The sequence below is a fragment of the Sus scrofa genome, chromosome 16 (genome assembly GCF_000003025.6).
Source record: "Sus scrofa isolate TJ Tabasco breed Duroc chromosome 16, Sscrofa11.1, whole genome shotgun sequence".
Taxonomy (NCBI): Eukaryota; Metazoa; Chordata; class Mammalia; order Artiodactyla; family Suidae; genus Sus; species Sus scrofa.
In genome coordinates, this window is record NC_010458.4 from 46,511,674 (window position 1) to 46,532,138 (window position 20,465).

Genomic DNA, 20,465 nt, shown 5'->3' on the forward strand with positions numbered 1-20,465 from the left:
GTTGAGGTGGGGGGGGGGGTGGCAGGGAAAGGGGGGAGGTAGTAAGCGCTGCCTGGGGAGGGCAGATGAGAGATTAGGGGGAGACACTCCCCCAGTTCCTCGGGGGGCGCAGTGTGAGGGAAAGATGGGTTTTGGTTGGAAATGGGGAAGGAGGTAATTACCAAGTAGTGCTGGTCTGGAAGCTGGGGCTTGGCCAGGTCTGGGAGAGACGTGGAAAGTCACCTGTCTCCCTGCCCTCTTCCCCGGGTCTGTTTGCCACATGGGTTCCAGCAGCAGGACCGGTTTGCACCTAGTGCCCCCAGAGGCATGGGGGGTGGGGCCCCTCTGGACTGTCATGCAGTTTACAGCTGCTGGGAGGACTGCGGTTAACATTTTTATTTAAGAGGATTTTTTTCTAAATTTTATGTGAGGGCATATCCACCTCCCTCCTTCAGCACCACCCCCACTTTTATCATTTTTCTTTGAATTTGAATTTAGGTTCACTTAAATCTTTGGGCCAAGAGAAAACACGAGTGGGTTAGTGTGGGAGGGTATAGGTTGACCCGGCCTTCTCCTTAAGGGGGGAAATGAATTAAACTAGAAGAGAGACATGTGAACAGTACGCAGAGAATGCTTTGCCTTTGCTCGGCTATTTCTATATGTTTTATGATTCCAAATTTGACAGAAAGTCTAAGAATAAATTTCAAGGACTTCTGTGTTCTTTAAATTGTCACAGAACTATGTTACATGCACATGGACATAGATCACAAAGCCTACTATAGTTTTAAAAACGTACATGGGGGGTGCTTTTCTCCCTTCTCTCATTATAGAGGAACTGATTTTCTGACAGGCAACACTTGGAAGAAAGAATAATAATAATATTTGTTCCCAAAGCGTGAGCCCTTCCCCCAAAAGTGATTACATCACCCACCCTCTCAAGCAGTATTAGCACAATAAATCTGAAAATGGGCTCATCAGTGAGAAATACTTGACCAAGATCACTCTGCCTATACTCTCCCTTCTGATATATGGCTTCGTTTTTTTTCCGGCCGGCGGGGGGAAGGGGGGAGGTCCTTTCCATAGTCTATTAAGTCTAGTTTTAACTGCAATGCTTAACAGAGAGTTTTGCCTCTACATCTTCTTTTAACTGTGCTTTCTAAATGGGTAGTTTCGTGACAGTGTTTAAGTTCTGAGTTTGCAGTGAATTTTGGAGGACTGAAATTAAATATCCAGAGTGCTTGATCCTCCCTATGTTTAATATACAGGGGGAGGCCTTTTAGGGCTGTAAAATATATCTTAAGTAGACCATTTTGATGCCTTTGTACGATTTTTAAACCAAGAAAATGACCCGGCTATCTATAAACCCAGATGCACTGGGGGAGCAGAAAGCTGCATGCTGCAGCATATCAGCTTTTGTCAACCTGCCAGCAGCGGAGCGTACCATGCTGCAAGGAGCAATAAAAAAGGAATTAGAAAACTCACGGCTAGAGAACAGTCAAATTAAACCCCTTTTGGAAACGACGAGCGTGTGTACAGTGCAGTTCTGTTAAATGTAGGAGCTTCCTGAGGTCGGGGCTGTGTTAAGGCTGGTGGAGAAGAGAAATGATGAAGCAGGAGTGGTCTGGTGACATTTTTCTGACTTGATTGGCTGGGTTGTGTGATGTCATAGGTTACAGTGCAGCCCCTTATAGGTTTTAAAATGAATTCCAAGACACCATTACAAAGAAAGCCGGACTCTTTTCTTATAACTGAGCTCAGCCAAGGAAACTCTCGCACAAATGTACAACACTGTTTGGAATATGGAAGACCTGGATTTAGAATATGCTAAGACAGATATAAATTGTGGCACAGACTTGATGTTTTATATAGAAATGGATCCACCAGGTAATACTGCAGTATTCTTGTGGAAAGCTAGTTAATGTTGTAGCATTTAATTTTTTTGGTTTTTTTTTTTTTTTTTGACAACTACTGTTAGCAGATCCTTCTTTTGGATTTGTTTTTATTAATTTGTTCTAATTTAATATGAATGAGTTTGAATCGTAGTGTGAAAATGAAACAAATTGGTTGACTGGCTGTGGAAGCAAGCAGGTCAGGCTGTGTGGGGTAAATGCTTATTCTTAGTTGAATGGATATGAAGTGAATTCCAGTTTTTCACTCGTGTCTTTTGTTAATCAAGTTCGTTTGCCGTTTGGGTGCTGTTGTTGCATATTGTTCCTTTAATTTAAAAGGTGCATCCTTGGTGCTGCTTTTCTGTTGACAGTGGATGAGAACAGTATGGTACTTTGCAGTGATAACACCGGGTACTTTAGAAAGCATGTCAAATGTAGCAGTGATTGCAACTCAGTTCTAGGTGCCCTGAAACTATATACTAATCAAATGTTGAGACTTTGCCTGCTTTTTCTTCTATTAAGATACTGTAATGAGGAAAGAAGTTGGCTTTCCATTATTGAGTCCCAGTCTTAGATTCCTGAAATAATTTTTGCTTAAAATAGTAACAGTGCTTTAAAAGTTATGACTTAGAATTTAGCTGAACATCCTGGACTTATTTTGCTCTCTCAGTTATTTTATTTCAATGTTAGCCTTCCTCCCAATTAGGAAATTCAGAAACACTGCAGTCTTTGTCACCAATTGGTATATGAATACGATTTGACATTGAGGAAAAGGAATATGGTTTTTAATCAGTCTTGGCAGAATACAGAGCACAGTTATCCAAACAGAATATTAACATGAATACTAAAGAGATTTAGGTCACAGATGAGTTTCTCCAAGTGGCTTCTGGCAGAACAGTGCCTGAAATACTAAGATTAGAGAAACCCAATTCCTCCTCTTAAAACAGTGCTGTAGATGAGCTTTTTATTACCACAACAGCATTTGTGCAGGACAGAAACCAAATTTGTCTTGTATAATTAAATAACAAGAGGAAATTAAAACCAACCCATGTGATTGCTCCTGCTCTTCTGTTTGTGGTTTCTTACTTTAGATAGATTTGACCAGATATGAAACTTGAATACAGCTCGAGCCTAGAAGTAAAACATGTCATGACTCTGGGATTTACTTTGAAATTCATTCACATGGCCAGCCTATTTTATTTTTTGGCCTCTAAGCTCTTCTCTTTTAAAAAACATTCCTGTTTTCTGAGGTTTTTTTTTTTTTTTTAATTTAAGAAAAAAAAATTCATGGAATTGTGCACGATTGCTGTTTCACAATTCATCCTCTCTGCCTGAGGATGTTATATATCTAAAAGAACTTAGCTTGAATTTTAAATGTTGATTTGTAGTTGGGATTGCAAAAACCTTCTTTCTCCTTAATCCACAGCACTGCCTCCTAAACCACCAAAACCCACTACTGTAGCCAACAACGGTATGAATAACAATATGTCCTTACAAGATGCTGAATGGTACTGGGGAGATATCTCGAGGTAAGGCTCTGGAAACACTTGAGTTTTCACTAGAGCCAGGGAGTTTTAGATGAAGAGAAAGAAAAGCAAAAACACCAGCTTGCTAAGTTCCAATTTTAGGATATCATCCAACATAAGCAAGAAGCATAGTTGGTCCTCTTCCAAAGACGACCATAGAAGTCACTGAGCACTGGGGAACTGTGGGTGCTGGATGCCACAGGAAATTAAATACCCGAGAAGTTTCATTATTGACAGAGATGTCAGGGAGGCAGCAGGGTGAAGTGGCATTGCCTAAAGGCAGACTGTAAAGTCACTCTCTTTATTAGACAGAAACCCTCAGAATTAATGTTATTAGCTTCAACATAATCAAGTGGCATTTTTATTCTAAGCTTTTTTTTTTTTGCTTTTTTTTTTAAGGGGAGGGAGGAGTTGGAGTGGAAACCTTTCAGGGAATCACAATTTTCTGTGCTGATGTGTCAGAGTGACTGGAGTGTTGGGTTCAAGAATAAATTCTTAAGCCCTGAAAGTCACCAGATCCTTGAGATGAGCATTGTCTCGTGTTCTTTTCACTTCAGGGAAGAAGTGAATGAAAAACTTCGAGATACAGCTGACGGGACCTTTTTGGTACGAGACGCATCTACTAAAATGCATGGTGACTACACTCTTACACTAAGGTAAGTTAGGGCGTGTAGCTAAAATTGGAATGTTCAAGGTGATAGTAAAGCCCACGTTTATTTTAAAAAGAGAATTCTAATGTCATTATTTTCATATTGCATTCACAGGAAAGGAGGAAATAACAAATTAATCAAAATATTTCACCGAGATGGGAAATACGGCTTCTCTGACCCATTAACCTTCAACTCTGTGGTTGAACTAATAAACCACTACCGGAATGAATCTCTAGCTCAGTATAATCCCAAACTGGATGTGAAATTACTGTATCCCGTATCCAAATACCAACAGGTATTCACCTACTCATTGCAATAATTTGAACAAAATACTTCTTAATGCTTCGACAACATTTTTAAGTGGAGGAACGCCATGTAGTCAGGTTTGAAAAACTTTCAGCCTGTCACTTTTGTGACCACAAGTGTATCATGGCTTAATAAAACACTTGAACAAAATACCTGACATCAGAAAAAAATCCTCACTTGCCATTTGATTTAATACCTTATCAACTGAATTTCCTTTTCTTCTGATCTCTAATCCTTCCAGGATCAGGTTGTCAAAGAAGATAATATTGAAGCTGTAGGGAAAAAATTACATGAATATAACACTCAATTTCAAGAAAAAAGTCGAGAATATGATAGATTATATGAAGATTATACCCGTACTTCCCAGGTGAGTTTTCTTTGGAAATCAGATTAAAATTTTAGAGCTCTTAGTTATTACAACCTATTCAGCTTTAAAAAAAAAGAAGTGAAAAAGGTTGAGTTTTTTTCCAGTAAAGTGGGACGAGAGAGCATTTATTTGTGAATCATTGTTGATTACCTACTCTTTCTCTAAACCTTTTAAACAAAGCCTAAAACTATGAGAAGTAATAAATTAGGTTGATTTGACCTAACTGCTGATCAAAGGATTCTTTTTAGAGTAAAAGCTCATAATAACTTGTCTAGTCTCTGAAATGGGGATGTAACTATTATATGCCCTGACAGGAAAAGTAGAGGCTGCATTTAGTGCAGTGTTTTCCCAGAGGCTTAATCTCCTCTAGGCCATCACGTATCTGGAGCCGCCAGAGGGAGCAGAAGGATGCCATAAACTGCTGATAAAGTAGGATGGTTTTTTAAAAAGGTGCAAACTGGAGAAAACTGTCAAGCAGTCATCTTCCAGAGATTGGGAAAATTCACCAAAGGAAATGTGTGCTTCTCTGATACTTTTTTCAGGGGTTTTATGAATTAGAGTCCCACCTTGCTAACAAAGTATTTACATGCTAGATAGTAGGGCCAGTCAAATGTCCTGGTAGTGTCTTGCAATAAGAAATTGTCCTTATGAAAGGAATGACCTTGTCTTATTAAAATTGTGTTGCAGGAAATCCAAATGAAAAGAACAGCTATTGAAGCATTTAATGAAACCATAAAAATATTTGAAGAACAGTGCCAAACCCAGGAGCGGTACAGCAAAGAATACATAGAAAAGTTTAAACGTGAAGGCAATGAGAAAGAAATACAAAGGTTGGTAAACGAGGAGGGTTTTCCATCACCCAAATTCTCTTATACTGTTTAAAGGTGACCTTTCTTTCTGTGAAATGACAGGAAGAGAAAGCTTTCTTTACCTGAGGAGAGCTGCTGGGAATCAATAGTGAAAACTTTGAGGGAACCTTCATGACGCACCAGCTAACGACACGGGTGCATTTATCTTGCCTGCAGGATTATGCATAATTATGAAAAGTTAAAGTCTCGCATCAGTGAAATTGTCGACAGCAGAAGAAGGTTGGAGGAGGACCTGAAGAAGCAGGCGGCCGAGTATCGCGAGATTGACAAGCGCATGAACAGCATTAAACCTGACCTCATTCAGCTGAGAAAGACCAGAGACCAATACTTGATGTACGTACTGGAAGCAGAGCCCTGGAGGTACATGACTGGCCATTGCTGAAAGAGAGATTCTTAATGCATTTCCTTTTTAAAACTCTTTTCCAGGTGGTTGACTCAGAAAGGTGTTCGGCAAAAGAAGTTGAACGAGTGGCTGGGCAATGAAAACACGGAAGAGTAAGTAGTACAGAGGGGAGGGAGCAAAGGTGTTTTTTCATTTGAGGAAAATGCATGACTTGCTTTGTGTGCAGAACAAGTGAGGGTTGGAACATCTCATTGGAGAAACCATCGACTCAGCCTTTTTAGCCAGAATTTTCAAAAAGGAAGATTTAGCAGAGGAAAGTACAGGTGTCTCTCCCCCCCACCCCCGCCCCCATAGTGCTTTAAGGTGACACCGTATCCATGATAATATCCCAGACCCATCCGAAATATCCCAACATATTTTGGGAATAATCAGGGGCCAGGGCAACTCTGTCTTGTGTATTTTTAAAGCTTAAGTATATGTTTTTGTTTCATTTATTTGAAAACTGGCATTCCTCCTAGTCAATCAATTTCCTGATCTAAACTGGACAAACAGGATTGTTTAATACCTTCCTCTCTGCCCAGGTAACTGAGCATAGTTGCTGACTTGAAAACAGGAAGAGTATCACTTCATGCTGCTAACTCTTTGTTCAGGGAGTTACAGGCTCAATTCCATGAGGAAACTCAGGCCAAAGTTGAGTCAGACTTAATGAGAGGAGGGGCAGGAACTGGGGTGGAAGTGATGCGAGGGCCCCGGGGGCCGGCGGGGGGCTCTGTGACCTTCATGTGGGACCCTTCTCTCCTGCCTCCTTAGCCAATATTCGCTAGTGGAAGACGACGAGGACTTGCCCCACCACGATGAGAAGACGTGGAATGTCGGAAGCAGCAACCGAAACAAAGCTGAAAACCTACTGCGGGGGAAACGAGACGGCACTTTTCTGGTCCGGGAAAGCAGTAAACAGGGTTGCTACGCCTGCTCTGTCGTGTATGTATCTCCAGCAAGTTCTTTCTCTTGTCAAATATCTTAAGGCGGTAGTTCTCAAGGTTGGCTTGGTGGGGGGTGGTTGAAGAGTGACTTTGGATCACTAACATTATTTTGGAGAAGTCCGTGTCCTCTAGCAGGGAGAGGTTCTCCAAGTATTTTACCATCCATTATCTCCCTCCATCAAAGCAGAGGAATATCCCTACAGGAGAGATGTGGGAAGAACTTTGAGGAGGGCAAGGGAGCAGGAGAACAGAGGGTAGAAGCATAGGTGGGGAGGTGTGTGGATGTTTCCAGGCCAGCCTGGAAGAGGGAATCCTGTTCATCATCTCCTCACCATCACAAGGTACCACTTTGGTCCGGCGGCGCCACTCAGACTGATGGCTGAAGTCCCCACGGAGTGGCTGCTGACCAAGTTCCAGGCAGCCATTGAGCCCTCCCCGAACATGATCTCATTTCTCAGAGCTACCCTGTCACACGTCCATTACTGCTGTCCCCCTTTTAATCCATGCTCCTGGTCCAAGTACAGCAGCTCCGTGAAGCTGGTTACCTCCCCAGTCACTCGGCCCGTAGGTGAGAAGTCACCCAGGACCGGTGCCCCCACAGAGGCTGGCCCACAGCGAGTGCACTTTTGCATGACGATCATGCCCAAGGCACCTCATCCCAGCCACACTCCTCAAGGCCTGCATGCTCTCTCTCCACTGCAGGGTAGACGGCGAGGTCAAGCACTGCGTCATCAACAAGACGGCCACGGGCTACGGCTTCGCCGAGCCCTACAACCTGTACAGCTCCCTGAAGGAACTGGTGCTCCACTACCAACACACGTCCCTGGTGCAGCACAACGACTCCCTCAACGTCACACTAGCCTACCCGGTGTACGCGCAGCAGAGGCGATGAAGGGCCGGCCCTGCCACCTGCTCAAGTTCAACTCTCTGAGGCCTCCGGCAAGCACAGGGCTCCTCCCCAGCCTGACCCGGGACCTGAGCAGCAGACATGAAGCCGTCTGCCTGCAGATGGGACTCGAGCTTTCGACATAACGGCAGTAGGGGAGACAACGCAGCCTCGCACTGGGCAACGGCCGTGTGGTTCTCACCTGGAGTGCTTAGCATCCCTTTTCTTTTTTTTTTTTTTTTTTTTTGGTTTGTTTTTCAGTTTAATTTAAAGCCACAACCACACACGACACAGAAAAAGAAATGCAAAAATCTCTGCGTGCAGGGACAAAGAGGCCTTTCACCATGGTGCTTGTTCATGCTTTCAGAAGCTTTACCAGCTCAGAAGTCGGGACCTTGGAGACCGGAGCGGGGACGGGCCGCCCAGCCCTGGCCCTGGGGACGCTTGGTCCAGCCTGGGTGTTGCTGTGCACCGTGGCCCCAGACACATCGCACTGTGGATTATTTCATTTTCTAACAAAATGAACCGATATGTAGCAGAAAGGCACTTCCGCTCAAGAGGAACACTTTGGGGAACGTCGGCTCACGTACGTTCAGAGGAAATTCTGTTGTAGCAAAGTGCCAGAAAGTGTTTTGTTTAAACTCTTCAAACCAAGACAACCTACCAACAGAAAAATGGAGCTTGGAAAACAGGACTTCAAAATGACATTTAGTATATAAAATATGTACATAATATTGGATGACTAACTATCAAATAGATGGATTTGTATCAAAACCAAATAGCTTCTGTTTTGTTGTGCTGAAGGCTAAAGTCACAGTGCTATGCAATTCTTTATTTTCGTTGTTGTTACCTGTTTTCAGTGTACCTTCAGAATAAGCTTCCCCTTGCCCCAGTTTTTGTTGCTTGAAAATACTGTCCCTGATTTTTTTTTTGTTAATATTCATTTTGTTATTCATTTCCTTTTTTAAAAAAAAGAAGAAATGTACAGGATGCCAATTTAAAAAAAAATATGGCTTCAGAATTAAAACTATAAAATATTTTACAGTTTTTCTTGTACAGAGTACTTGGCTATTAGCCCAAGGTTAAAAGGTTCATAACAGATTTTGGGGGACTAAATGTTTTGTTGGGCAGTGCCTGATAAGCTTCAAAGCTGCTTTATTCAATAAAAAAAAAAAGAGAGAGAGAAAGATATATGAATATGACAAAGTATTGCTGAGTTCAACGACATTGTTTCAAGACTTAAAAAATACGGTACCTGGGAATGTTTGTTTCATAAAGAATTGTGAACTTCTTGAATCTAGGGAGGGGGCTGTAGCAAAGGGATGTACAGGTGGGGTGGGGGGGTGACGAGATGGCATGCACTTTCTCTTTCTTGTGATTACGGAGAAGCGGATCACCGCAAAGGGAGGTCTTTTCCCACTTGGATCCGCTGCTTGTTAAATACCCTGATGACAATGACAAACCTACTGGAAGGCCAACACAGTGCCCCTGGCCAGAGAGCTCATTCCTGAAGAAGGCAGGCAGGAGGGTTCACCCTCCTTGGAAACACTGATTTCAAGGTGTATCATCGCTGCATTTAGAAAACCTGTCTCCCTCTAGCATTAGACTACCCATTTCAACCAACCAACATCCATTTTAGAAAAGGCACGATCTGCAAAGACACTTCTATCTGGTGGTCTGTTACCTTCCTAGCTTCCCATCCAATTTAGACCATAGAGCAAGCAGACATGGTCCTAAGCATCCCCTCCCTGGGCTGTGAGGAGCTTGTTCAAGTCACGCAGCCACTGTAGGACTCACAGTAACAGTCCTCATTCATCCAAATAATTGTGTTACACTTGCCGGGGTGGGGGGGGAGAGGAAGGGGTGGTTAGAGCATTCTTTCCTACTTAAGCCAAGAGTGGGAGGCCTCTCTCCTCAATCGACATACGCAAAAGCCTTTATGTCTCATGTTGGGAGGTGTAAAGGATAATTATCACCACGGTCAACGCGCGGGTCAGTGAACACAGAATCTTACAACTTCAATTTTCCTTGCTCACAAATTAGATTCACCACAGCTTGACTTCTCCTCCCTTCAAATACTGGGGTAAGGGGGCTTGGTTTTTTTTTTTTTTTTTTTTTTTAATGTTGCTCCTTTTAAAATTCTTTTGAAAGGATCAGTCTAGCAGCTGACTTCAACAACAGTCGAATTTTTTTTTTTTTCATTTTTACATGAAGCTACTCATATCAAGAGCAATAGTCAGTCTTATAGCCAGACTGTCAGCCTTCAAACTTGACTGTACTGAGTTATCTGACCCTCTCCCTCTCATCTCCAGACAACTGATGATCTCTCTGGTCTTGGTCCACAAGTGTCTGCTTTCAAACTCTCCTTCCACATCTCACACACAAGTCCAAAGGTAACAGTAGTTTAAAAACTAGGTTTGGTGGGTTTGGTTTGTGGTTGTTTTTTTTTTTTTTTTTTTTTTTTTTTTTTGGTAGCACATCCACTTATGCTATTAAGAAACTTTAATTTCTAACATGTAAGATCCAAGGTGGAATATTTCATTAAAAATCTACAGTTTTGTATCAGCCTTTGCTTCAGCACTTCCCAAGATGGCATGGTATTTAGGCACTTGCGTTATTTCTGTGTCTCCTGAAGACAAATGTAATACATTTTTTTCTTTGAACAGCGAAGGTAGGATTTGCGGTTTCCTATCACCGTGAGTTACATTCTACCCGTGATGCTATACCTCTGCCAAATGCCTTTTTGAGTGCATCGAACATGCCCACCATATCTGTCCTTGTAGATGTTTGACCAGCAGGGCTCTGAGTCCAGTCATTCATGTCCTAACAACATTGTCTGAGTGGCTTGTATGAATGGAAACAGCAGAGGCACTCCTGATACATGCTTATGACATCCATGCATTGATTTTCCCCACCCAACGTGGTATCCTGAAGATAAAAGCCAGAAGCTAAGCTGCAGGGAGGCTGTGATAGGGCTGTAGGAGCATTGGGACCGGCTATCATACACGAGGGAAAAGAAGCATCATAACCATGTGGAAAGGAAGATATCTTGTGTTTGCAACATCTGGCAACTTCATAGCCTTGGATATATGTATATATGTATATGTGCATGGACTGTGTTTCCAGTATACCTTTCAGCCAAAACAGATCCACAGTCGCTGAGTTCAAGTACTTAACAAGACGATGTCTAGTACAATTCTTGTATATGTGTATGGGTTTTGTTTTTTGTGTTTTTTTTTGAAGTTGCTTTGTTTTGTCTTATAACGCTGAAAATTGTGTGCAAGTGAAGTGAGAAGTTCATAATTCTTTGGCTTTTTTTGTGTTGTTTAAAAGTTAACTCCTTTGGGGGAGCTGGTCTACATGGCGTGCTTTAACTTGGAAATCCTTGTTTTCAGTGTGTCCAAGTCAAAATGTGTTTCTGTGAGCTGTTACTGTGGGGAACCAAGTGCTCTGTCATATAGCTGGTTATGAACTAGTAACATGTCTGGGAAGTCCTACTGATGTTCCTTATTGGGAGAAAAATTCTGCTGGTTCTAACAACTGTGCTTTTGCTATGCATGGTATCCAAGTCAGTTGGAAAGCAGACCCTGAAATCTGAGTTCAGGGTCACTTAAGAAAGGGGCAGTTTAAAGCACAATGCCTCACATGGGACAAAGTTCTGAAACACCAAATTCTTTAAAAAAAAAAAATCTAGTTATCTAAATTACTAGTATTATGAGTCAGGAGGGAGCAGAATTGGGTTTACTGGAAACACTATCCAACTGAATATTGAACTTGTCACCATGAGATAGCATTAGCTGCCCAGGATGCTGCTATTTAAAAAAAAAAAAAAAAAAAAAAAAAAAAAAAGGAACAAAACAAAAAAAATTCATTTATATGTGTGTATTTTTTAAAGCTATGATCTGTTCAATGTTTTTACAAATCTGTTTCTATGACATTGTTAAAATAAAGTTGGTCTTTTGACGAGAGGGAGGATGTCATGGTCAGTGGTAATTTTGCCTTTACAAGGCACCTGGGGTGGGGGGGCGGGGGGACTGTGCCTCCTTGACATTTGTTCAAGCTCTAGATTCAGTGGAGCTATGTCTTGTTGTTCTAAGTTGCTTTAATGCATTGTATTAGGTCTTCAAACAGAATAAAGGTTGTTTTGAAACTTAAGTTATGGTTTGAAATTTCAGTGACCACCTAAGAAATAATTTTTTTTGGCTCTCTTGCTCTTTTGGTTAGTCGATGTTAATAAATGTTGCTGCTGTTTCTCTCATCTCCCACCCACCCTCTTTCACTGCCATCACATTATATCATTTTCCTCAAGTGAGAAAAAGACTAAGAGTGGTCACACAAATGATGGCTTGGTATCATTTACATCATTTCATTATATCCTTAATGATGAAAAGACATTGCTCTAGGTGATGTCATTTCAAGGCATGTTCTGGCTCTAAGAAAACATAATGTCCATTGTCCCTGAGTCCTTCCTCTTCACCATCCATCCCCAAACCATCTCCAAACTATGGTTTTCAAATGTATCTGGCTTTTTCTCTCTGTTCTACAGTCTGCATATTTGAAGAGCCACAGGGCAGGGATACCTGAAGGCACTGAGCAGTCTGCAGAGGTGTGACATGGGCCTCTCGACAGGGAACAAAGATCCACTCCAAATTCTAGCTTCTCACTGTAGCATCGAGTCCATCTATACGAACCATTCCTTATCTGAAACAACTCTCCCATTTGTTCTGATTGCCGAATGAATTTATGAGGAGGCCACTGTGCATGTACTTGGCACTCACTCAACACCGGGGCACCGTGAGGGTCCTAGACATGAAGGCATGGTCTAGTGATGGACGGGGGAGGGGCAGCCAAGTAATTACAGTCATGGCAACATGGCAGTTCCTCTAGAGATCCATTTCCAGCTTTTCCCCTGCCCTGCTCTGTATCACAGAGGCCTCTAGCCCTATGGCTTCTAGGTAGTGTGTCTGCCCTGCAGCTCCAGCTCCTGCCAGACAGACCCACTCTTTGGGGTCTGAGCAGCCATTATGCTCCCTCTCTCAGTAGCAGCCTTTGGTTTCTGAGCTCTGTCATCAGTGCTTTCCCCCACCTTCGCTCTGGCCCAAAGGGTGGTAGCAGCCTTCTGCTGTTACTAAACTTCTCTCTCTCACCACTCCCAGTCTGGCTTCTGAGCCCTTCCATCACTCAGGAAACTGATCCTCTTTACTCAAGCCTTTAAGAGCCAGAGTCATTTCCTTTCTCCTGACTGGTTCTGATTGATAGACCAAGTGATGAAATCCATTCAACTCCTTGTATGTGTTATCTGATTTAATCCTTCCACAACTATGAGTTAGAAGACAATATCCCCATTCTACAGATGTAGAAACTGAAACATTGAGGGTAAATGACTTACTGAGATCATCAGCAATTAGAGCACAGAGGAGAGCACATGGGCAGTCTGACTCAAGCCACAGCTTTTCACCCCTAAGCTAATGCTGGAAAAGGCACTAGAAAGTTCAAAGAAAAGTTCACTTCCTCCTGGGAAATCTAACCACACCATTCAATTGGTAGACAGGGCACCAGTGGCACATGACAAATGGCACAAGTGACATGGGTTTGCTTTAGACCACTGGTTCTCTTAAGGGTGGTGCCCAGGCTAACCTCATCAACATGAGGACCACTTGTAAACCTAGACCGGCCTATTCAAGAGCCCCACCCCTGACCTACTAACTCAAAGTAAGACCCAGAAATCTCTTCCAACATGTTCTCTGGTTGATTTTAATGCACATTAAAGTTTGAGAATCACTACTTCAGACTGCCAGATTGTTAGAAAGGTACTTCTAGTATTTTGATGAAAAGCCACTGCCATTAATCAAAGATAATATACTTTACCTTATAATTTATGCTCATAATAGAAGCAATATATAGCAAAGATAATAGACCTATTTATAGCTTAGGAGGCTGAAATGGGTCTTAGTCCTTTCTTTAACCAGCTGTGGGAATTTGGCCCACTCCATTTACCTGTCTAGGCCTCCAACTCTACCTGTGAAATAAGGCTAGACATCTAGATAGTCTACAGGACTCCTACTAGTACATATGGTGTGACCTGGTATAGTGAATTAGAGGTTCAGTCCCCTAGTTCTCCACTTATAATTTGGCCAAAATTAAAACCCACAATAGGACTTGTGGCTATAGACACTGCAGTTGTAATACCGGCTTTTTGTCAGTGACAATGGCCAAGAAAGGGTTAGCAAAATTGGAGTCCACTTATCTTGCTGATGTCTTAAAGCTTCATTTCAGGGGAATGAAAATGGGAAGCCAAGTTCTTGATAATGTGATGAGGAGTACAACTGGAAATGACACTTTGTCCATCTATCTAAAGCACAAGGCACTGAGTCAGAGAACTTGGCCTACCAAATCCTCTGGGACATGGTGGGAGTTAGGTAAGCATAGTACATTAAGACTTGATACTGTGTCAACTCAAAGGGATTTTTTTTTCTTTTTCTGAACTTGTCCCTTAAAAAAATCTGTCTAAACATAAGAATCCTCTAAAGATGTAACTGTAAGACCTGAAACCATGAAAATCCTAGAATAAAACATAATAGGTAAAAAGCTCTTTGATGCGGGTCTTGGCTATGATTTTTTGGAACTGACACTAGAAGCACCAGGAACAAGATCAAAAATAAACAGGAGGGGCTGCATCAAACTAAGAAGCTTCTGCACAACAAAATAAATGCTCTACAAAATGAAAAGACAATCAACAGAATGGGAAACAAATATCTGAAAACCACATATCTGATAAGGGGGTTTATATCTAAAACATTAAAAAACTCATACAATTCAATAGCACAAACCCCACAAATAACCCAATTCAAAAATGAGCAAAGGACCTTCTTTTTTAAAGAAGATACTTGATTGGCCAATAAACACTTAAAAAAGGTGCTCAATGTTATTACTCGCTGGGGAAATGCAAATCAAAACCACAATGAGCTGTCCCCTCAGAATGGCTATTACTGATAAATGACAACACCAAAATGGTGATATATGTTGTTCTAGATTTAACTCCCTCTCACTAGGGGAGGAATTGACAACTCTTCATGGACAAGACAACTGAGAAAAATCTTAGAACAAGGGACTGAAGCTGAAGCACACCCCAGTGTTTCAGTAGTGGTCCCCGTCAGCAGCTTTGCTTATCTGGAGAACCAAGCCAATGGCATAGTCATCAGACTAGGGCACTTGGCAGAGTACAGGTCTATCTGAGTCAAGTCCCAAAAGCAGGAATTCTACCAGTGCTGGAGGCTGGTCTGAGTCACAGCCACACCCACTGCAAACATGGCCCCATCTGACAGGAAGGGCTCGTAAATACACTTGCAAGCTAGAGCTGAGAGGCAGGTGGACAGAGCTGAACACCTCCAGAGTAAAGCCACTGGCCCTGTTCAGCCAGGGAACTTGGGGCATGGGTCTACATGAGTCAGGACCACAAGCAAAGAGCCTTGTGGCTTTGGAGCTGCTTTTCTCACTACGAGCAGGCAAGGAAATGAATTCACAGCCCTGCTCACTGCTCAGTGCAGCCTTCAGTCCACCGGATCAGGGAACCTAACCAAAAGATACACAGCCCATCCAACATAGCCCACAGATATTTTCTGTCTGCAGGGCAAAACCAGTGGGCTCATCTGACCAGAATATTCACTGCTCACTGTTGCCTGATTCAGGACCCCAAAGAATGAGTTCTATAGGCCTTGGGTCCCATCCTGCTTGCCCTGCCAGGGTAGGGAAGCTAATTTATAGCCCCATCTACTACTGAGTATAGTACCCATCCCCTGCCATCCAGTGTGCCTGACAAAAGAATCCAGGAAACTGTGGAACCCATCCTACAGCCTCCCTTGGGCAAATAACCAAGCCAGAAGTCCTATCCAGCTGTTCTTAGCCAGTGGCATACCCCCTACCCACGACCTCAGAGCTTAAACAGTTGCCTCACCCCAAAATAGACCCTAATAGCAGGCTCAACTGGCCCAAGGATGTTATCAGGAGATTGTTCAAAAACCCCTACTGAACTATCTCTGCCAGAGTGAACCTGCAAAGTCTGGAAGAGGAGACTACCCACTCAAATACACAGATATCAATGTAAGCAATCAAGGATCACACCTGCACAAAAATCAGGTGAATATGACAACGTCAAAAGAAACTAATAAGGCTCTAATAGCTAACCCTCAACAAATGGAAATCTATGAAGTATCAAAAAATTCAGAATAATTCCCTTAAGCTTAGTGAACTACAAGAATGCAAAGACAGAGGACAAAATGAAATTAGGAAAACTACCAAAACATGAAGTTCAACAAAGAAACAGAAGCCGAAAAAAAAAAAAAAAAAAAAACCCAGCAGACAACCTAGAGCTGTAAAATAAAATAACTGCACTGAAAATTTCAACAGAGAGCTTTAAAAACAAACTCAACACCACAGAAGAAACCTCAGTAAACTGGAAGACAAGATATTTGAAATTAACCAGTCAGAGGAGCAAAAAGACAAAACAATGGAAAAGAGTGAGGAATGCCTACAAGACTTCTGGGATACAGTAAAAAGAAACAGTATTCATATTATGGGAATTCCAGAAGAAGAAGAGAAAAATAAAGGGGTAAAGTATATCTAAAGCAATTGGCTGAAAAGTCCCCAGAACAGAAACAGATATCAGGACCCAAAAGGCCCAAAGGACCCCAAACAGTCTGAATCTACATAGGGCTACACTGAAACAACATAATTAAATTGTCAAAACTGAAAGAAAGACTTTTATGAGCAGCAAGAGAAAAGAGAAAAATTACATACAAGGAATCCCCATAAGACTATCAGCAGTGTTCTCAACAGAAGCTTTTCAGGCCAGGAGAGAATGAAATGACATATTAAATATATTGAAAGAAAATATCTGTCAACCAAGAAAGCTGTCCTTCAGAAAGGAAGGAGGAAAAGACTTTTCCAAACAAGCAAAAGCTGAGAGAGTTCATTGCCACCAGACTTGTCTTCCAATAAATACTAAAAGGAGTATTTTGAGTGGATAAAATAATGCTAATTAACATCATGAACAACATAAAAAAGTAGCATAAATCTCCTTGGTAGTAGTATATAGTTATAGTTAGATTCTATGATATAGTAATAATGGTACAAAATTCACTTAGAATTCTACCTTGAAAGTTATTTAAAATGAACATAGTGAAAATAACCATATCAATAACAATCTGTTATTAGTTATACAATATAAAGAACATGTACACTGTAATGACAATAACCTAAAATGCGAGGGAGAAGAGAAGTGAAAAGTTTACAAATTATATTGAAGTTTAAAATAGAGCGTTGTAACTTTAACATATTTTATGTAGACCTCATAGTAACCACAAGGGAAAAACCTACACTAATTACACAAAAGAACACAATAAAGAAATAAAAATGGTATGCAGATAGCACAAGACATCAACACACACAAAAAAAGATAGCATTATAACACACAAGATAAAAATGGATCTACAAAGAAACCAGAAAACTACAGTTGACTCTTGAACAACACAGAGGTTGAGGCACCAACCCTTCATACCATCAAAAATCCACATATATCATAGTCGACCACTGTATACATGATTCCTCTGCACAAACAGGTCCTCTCTATATGTGGTTCTGCATCCTCAGATTCAACCCTCCATGGATCATGTGGTACTGTAGTATTTACTATTTTTTTAAAATCTACATATAAATGGATCCACGCAGTTTAAAACCATGTTGTTCAAGGATGACTTATTCAAGGATCAACTAGTAAAATGGCAACAGTCAGTCCTTATTATCAATAATTCCTTTAAAGATAAATAGATTAAATTCTCCAACCAAAACACAAAGAATGGAGTTCCTGTCATGGCACAGTGGAAACAAACCCGACTAGGAACCATGAGGTTGCGGATTCAATCCCTGGCCTCGCTCAGTGGGGTAAGTGCCCAGCGTTGCTGTGAGCTGTGGCTTAGGTTGCAGAGGCGGCTTGGATCTGGCATTGCTGTGGCTCTGGTGTAGGCCAGAAGCTGTGGCTCCTATTAGACCCCTAGCCTGGGAACCTCCACATCCCAAGGGTGTGGCCCTAAAGAGACAAAAGACAAAATAAAATAAAATAAAATAAAATAAAAAAATATCCAACCACGCCCTGCCTATAAAAGACTCACTTTAGCCTTAAAGGCATACATAGACCGAGAGTGAAGGGATGGAATAAAATATTTCAAGCAAACAGTAGCCAAAAATAAAACATAACAAAAACAAAACAAAAACCACAGGTAGCTGTAGACAAAATAAATTTAAACTAAAAATGGTAAAGAAATAAAGATGATCATTATAAAATGATGAAAGGGTTAATGCAACAAGAAGATATAACAATTTTATTTATGGGCCAAAAGTGGAGCACATAAGTACAGAAAGCAAAAACAAATAGCGCTAAACTAAATTAAAGGATAAGTAAACAGAAGTACAATAATATTTGGGGACTTTTAATACCCCTACTCTCAAAAAGTGATAGATCATCCAGTCAGAGAATAAATAAGGAAACAGCTGAGTTGGACAACACAAGAGTAGACTACAGAGAACATTCTAGCTGACAACAGCAGAATTCTTCACGAGAATGTGTGGATGTAGAACATTTTCTAGGATAGACCATATGTTAAGTCACAAAATAAGTCTTAAATTCAAGAACATTAAATTTAGACCTTGTGTCTTCTCTGACCACAATGGTATGAAACTAGAAATAACAAGAGGAAAACTGGAAAATTTTCAAATACATGAAAATTGAACACTCTCCTGAATAACCAATGCATCAAAGAAGTTAAAGAGAAAATTTAAAAATTGTCTTGAGACAAATGAAAATGAAAATACAACACACCAAAACTTATGGGAGTATCTGGGATCAAGATGGCCCAAGAGCAGGATGTGGAGCTTACCTTCTTCCATCAACACATTGAAAAAAAAACTTACATGGAGAACAATTCATATAGAACATCTACTGAACACTGGCAGAAGACCTCGGACTTCCAAAAAGGGCAAGAAACCTCCACATAACTTGGTAGAACAAAAGAAAAAGAGAGAGAAGAGCAAAAAATGAATCAGGATGGGGCCAGCACAACTGAAAGGGATCAGTGAAAGAGGAAAAAATGTGCATATTGGGAGGCCACCTAACAGACAGGGAGACCAGTTGGGATGGAGTGGGAGCCTCAATGCCTTGGAGACAAGTGCAGCAGCTGGTCTGAGGAAGGCAAAGCAGATAGAGCTGCACAGATGATCAGTACCACTGCCCAGCATACCACAACCTGAGACACTCAAGTGGGGGCTGGACACTGAGAGTTGAGCTTCAGAGATTATGAAAAAATATAAACTAAATGAAGATGCATAGGAACCACTTCCAGTTAAATGAATAGGAGAATTTGCTTGAAAAAGCAAACTATGGAACAGACCTGTGCAATCTAACAGACACTGATTTCAAAAAGGACATAATGAAAATATTGAAAGAATTAAGAAAGGCCATTGAGGAGTTCCTGTCGTGGCTCAGCAGTTGACGAACCCAACTAGTATCCATGAGAATGGATGTGGGTTCGATTCTTGGCCTTGCTTAGTGGGTTAGGGATCTGGTGTTGCCATGAGCTGTGGTGTAGGGTGCAGACGAGGCTCAGATCCCACATTGCTGTGGCTGGGGTGTAGACTGGTGGCTATAGCTCTGATTGGACCCCTAGCCTGGAAACATCCATATGCCATGAGTGTAGCCAAGGCTATTGACAGTAATACAGATTACTTTAAAACAGAACTAGAAATTGTAAGTAGGATACAAGAAAAATGAGAAAATTAATTTGCTGAGACAAAAGCTGAGCTAAAGGCTTTGAACAGTAGAATGAATAATGCAGAGGAATGAATAAGTGACTAGGAGAATAAAATAATGGAAATCATTCAATCAGGACAGAGACAGCAAAAAAAAAAAAAAAAAAAAAGAAAGAAAGAAAAAGAACAATGAAAGCAATATAAGAGATCTACAGGACAATATAAAATATGCCAATAATAGGGATCCCAGAAGGAGAAGAAAGAAAAAAGAGATTTAAAATGTATTTGAAGAAATTATGACTAAAAATTTCCCAAATCTAAAGAAGGAAACGGATATGCAGATACAGGAAGTACAGAGGGTTCCCAACAATATGAACCTAAAAAGACCTACAGCAAAACATATTATAATAAAAATGGCAAAACTTAAAGATAAGGAGAGGATGCTAAAGGCAGCAAGAGAAATACAAAAAATAAATAACAAGGGGACTCCCATAAGGCTAACAGCTGATTTCTCTAGAGAAACACTACAGACCAGAAAAGAGTGGCAAGATATCTAAGTGCTAAAAGGGAAAAATTTGCGATCTAGGCTATTCTACTTAACAAGATTACCATTTAAAATAGAAGGAAAAATAAAGAATTTCTCAAACTAGCAGAAACTAAAACATTACAACAATACTAAACCTATCCTAAAAGAAATGTTGAAAGGCATCCTCTAAATAAAAAAGAAAAAGAGGGTGCTCCCATTGTGGTTCAGTGGTTAATAAACCCAACTAGCACCCACAATGATGTGGGTTTGATCCCTGATCTTGCTCAGTGGGTGAAAGATCCATGTTTGCTTGAACTATGGTGTAGGTCACAGATGAAGCTC

General features: G+C 41.1%; 1 protein-coding gene across 4 annotated transcripts in view; it reads left to right on the forward strand.

Moving 5' to 3' along the window:
* Positions 1 to 11,953, forward strand: part of PIK3R1 (phosphoinositide-3-kinase regulatory subunit 1) — an 88,870-nt gene extending 76,917 nt beyond the window's left edge. For 3 of the 4 annotated variants that reach the window (XM_021076847.1, XM_021076848.1, XM_021076849.1), the window contains 9 exons: positions 3,295 to 3,397; positions 3,952 to 4,050; positions 4,159 to 4,339; positions 4,592 to 4,717; positions 5,405 to 5,547; positions 5,743 to 5,919; positions 6,013 to 6,081; positions 6,740 to 6,910; positions 7,615 to 11,953. In XM_021076847.1, coding sequence (XP_020932506.1) covers positions 3,295 to 3,397; positions 3,952 to 4,050; positions 4,159 to 4,339; positions 4,592 to 4,717; positions 5,405 to 5,547; positions 5,743 to 5,919; positions 6,013 to 6,081; positions 6,740 to 6,910; positions 7,615 to 7,804 — 1,259 coding nt within the window. In that variant the 3' untranslated portion in view covers positions 7,805 to 11,953. Of the gene's footprint in view, positions 1 to 83; positions 1,864 to 3,294; positions 3,398 to 3,951; positions 4,051 to 4,158; positions 4,340 to 4,591; positions 4,718 to 5,404; positions 5,548 to 5,742; positions 5,920 to 6,012; positions 6,082 to 6,739; positions 6,911 to 7,614 lie in introns of those variants that run through there. The other variant, XM_005672504.3, reaches the window with a different exon arrangement.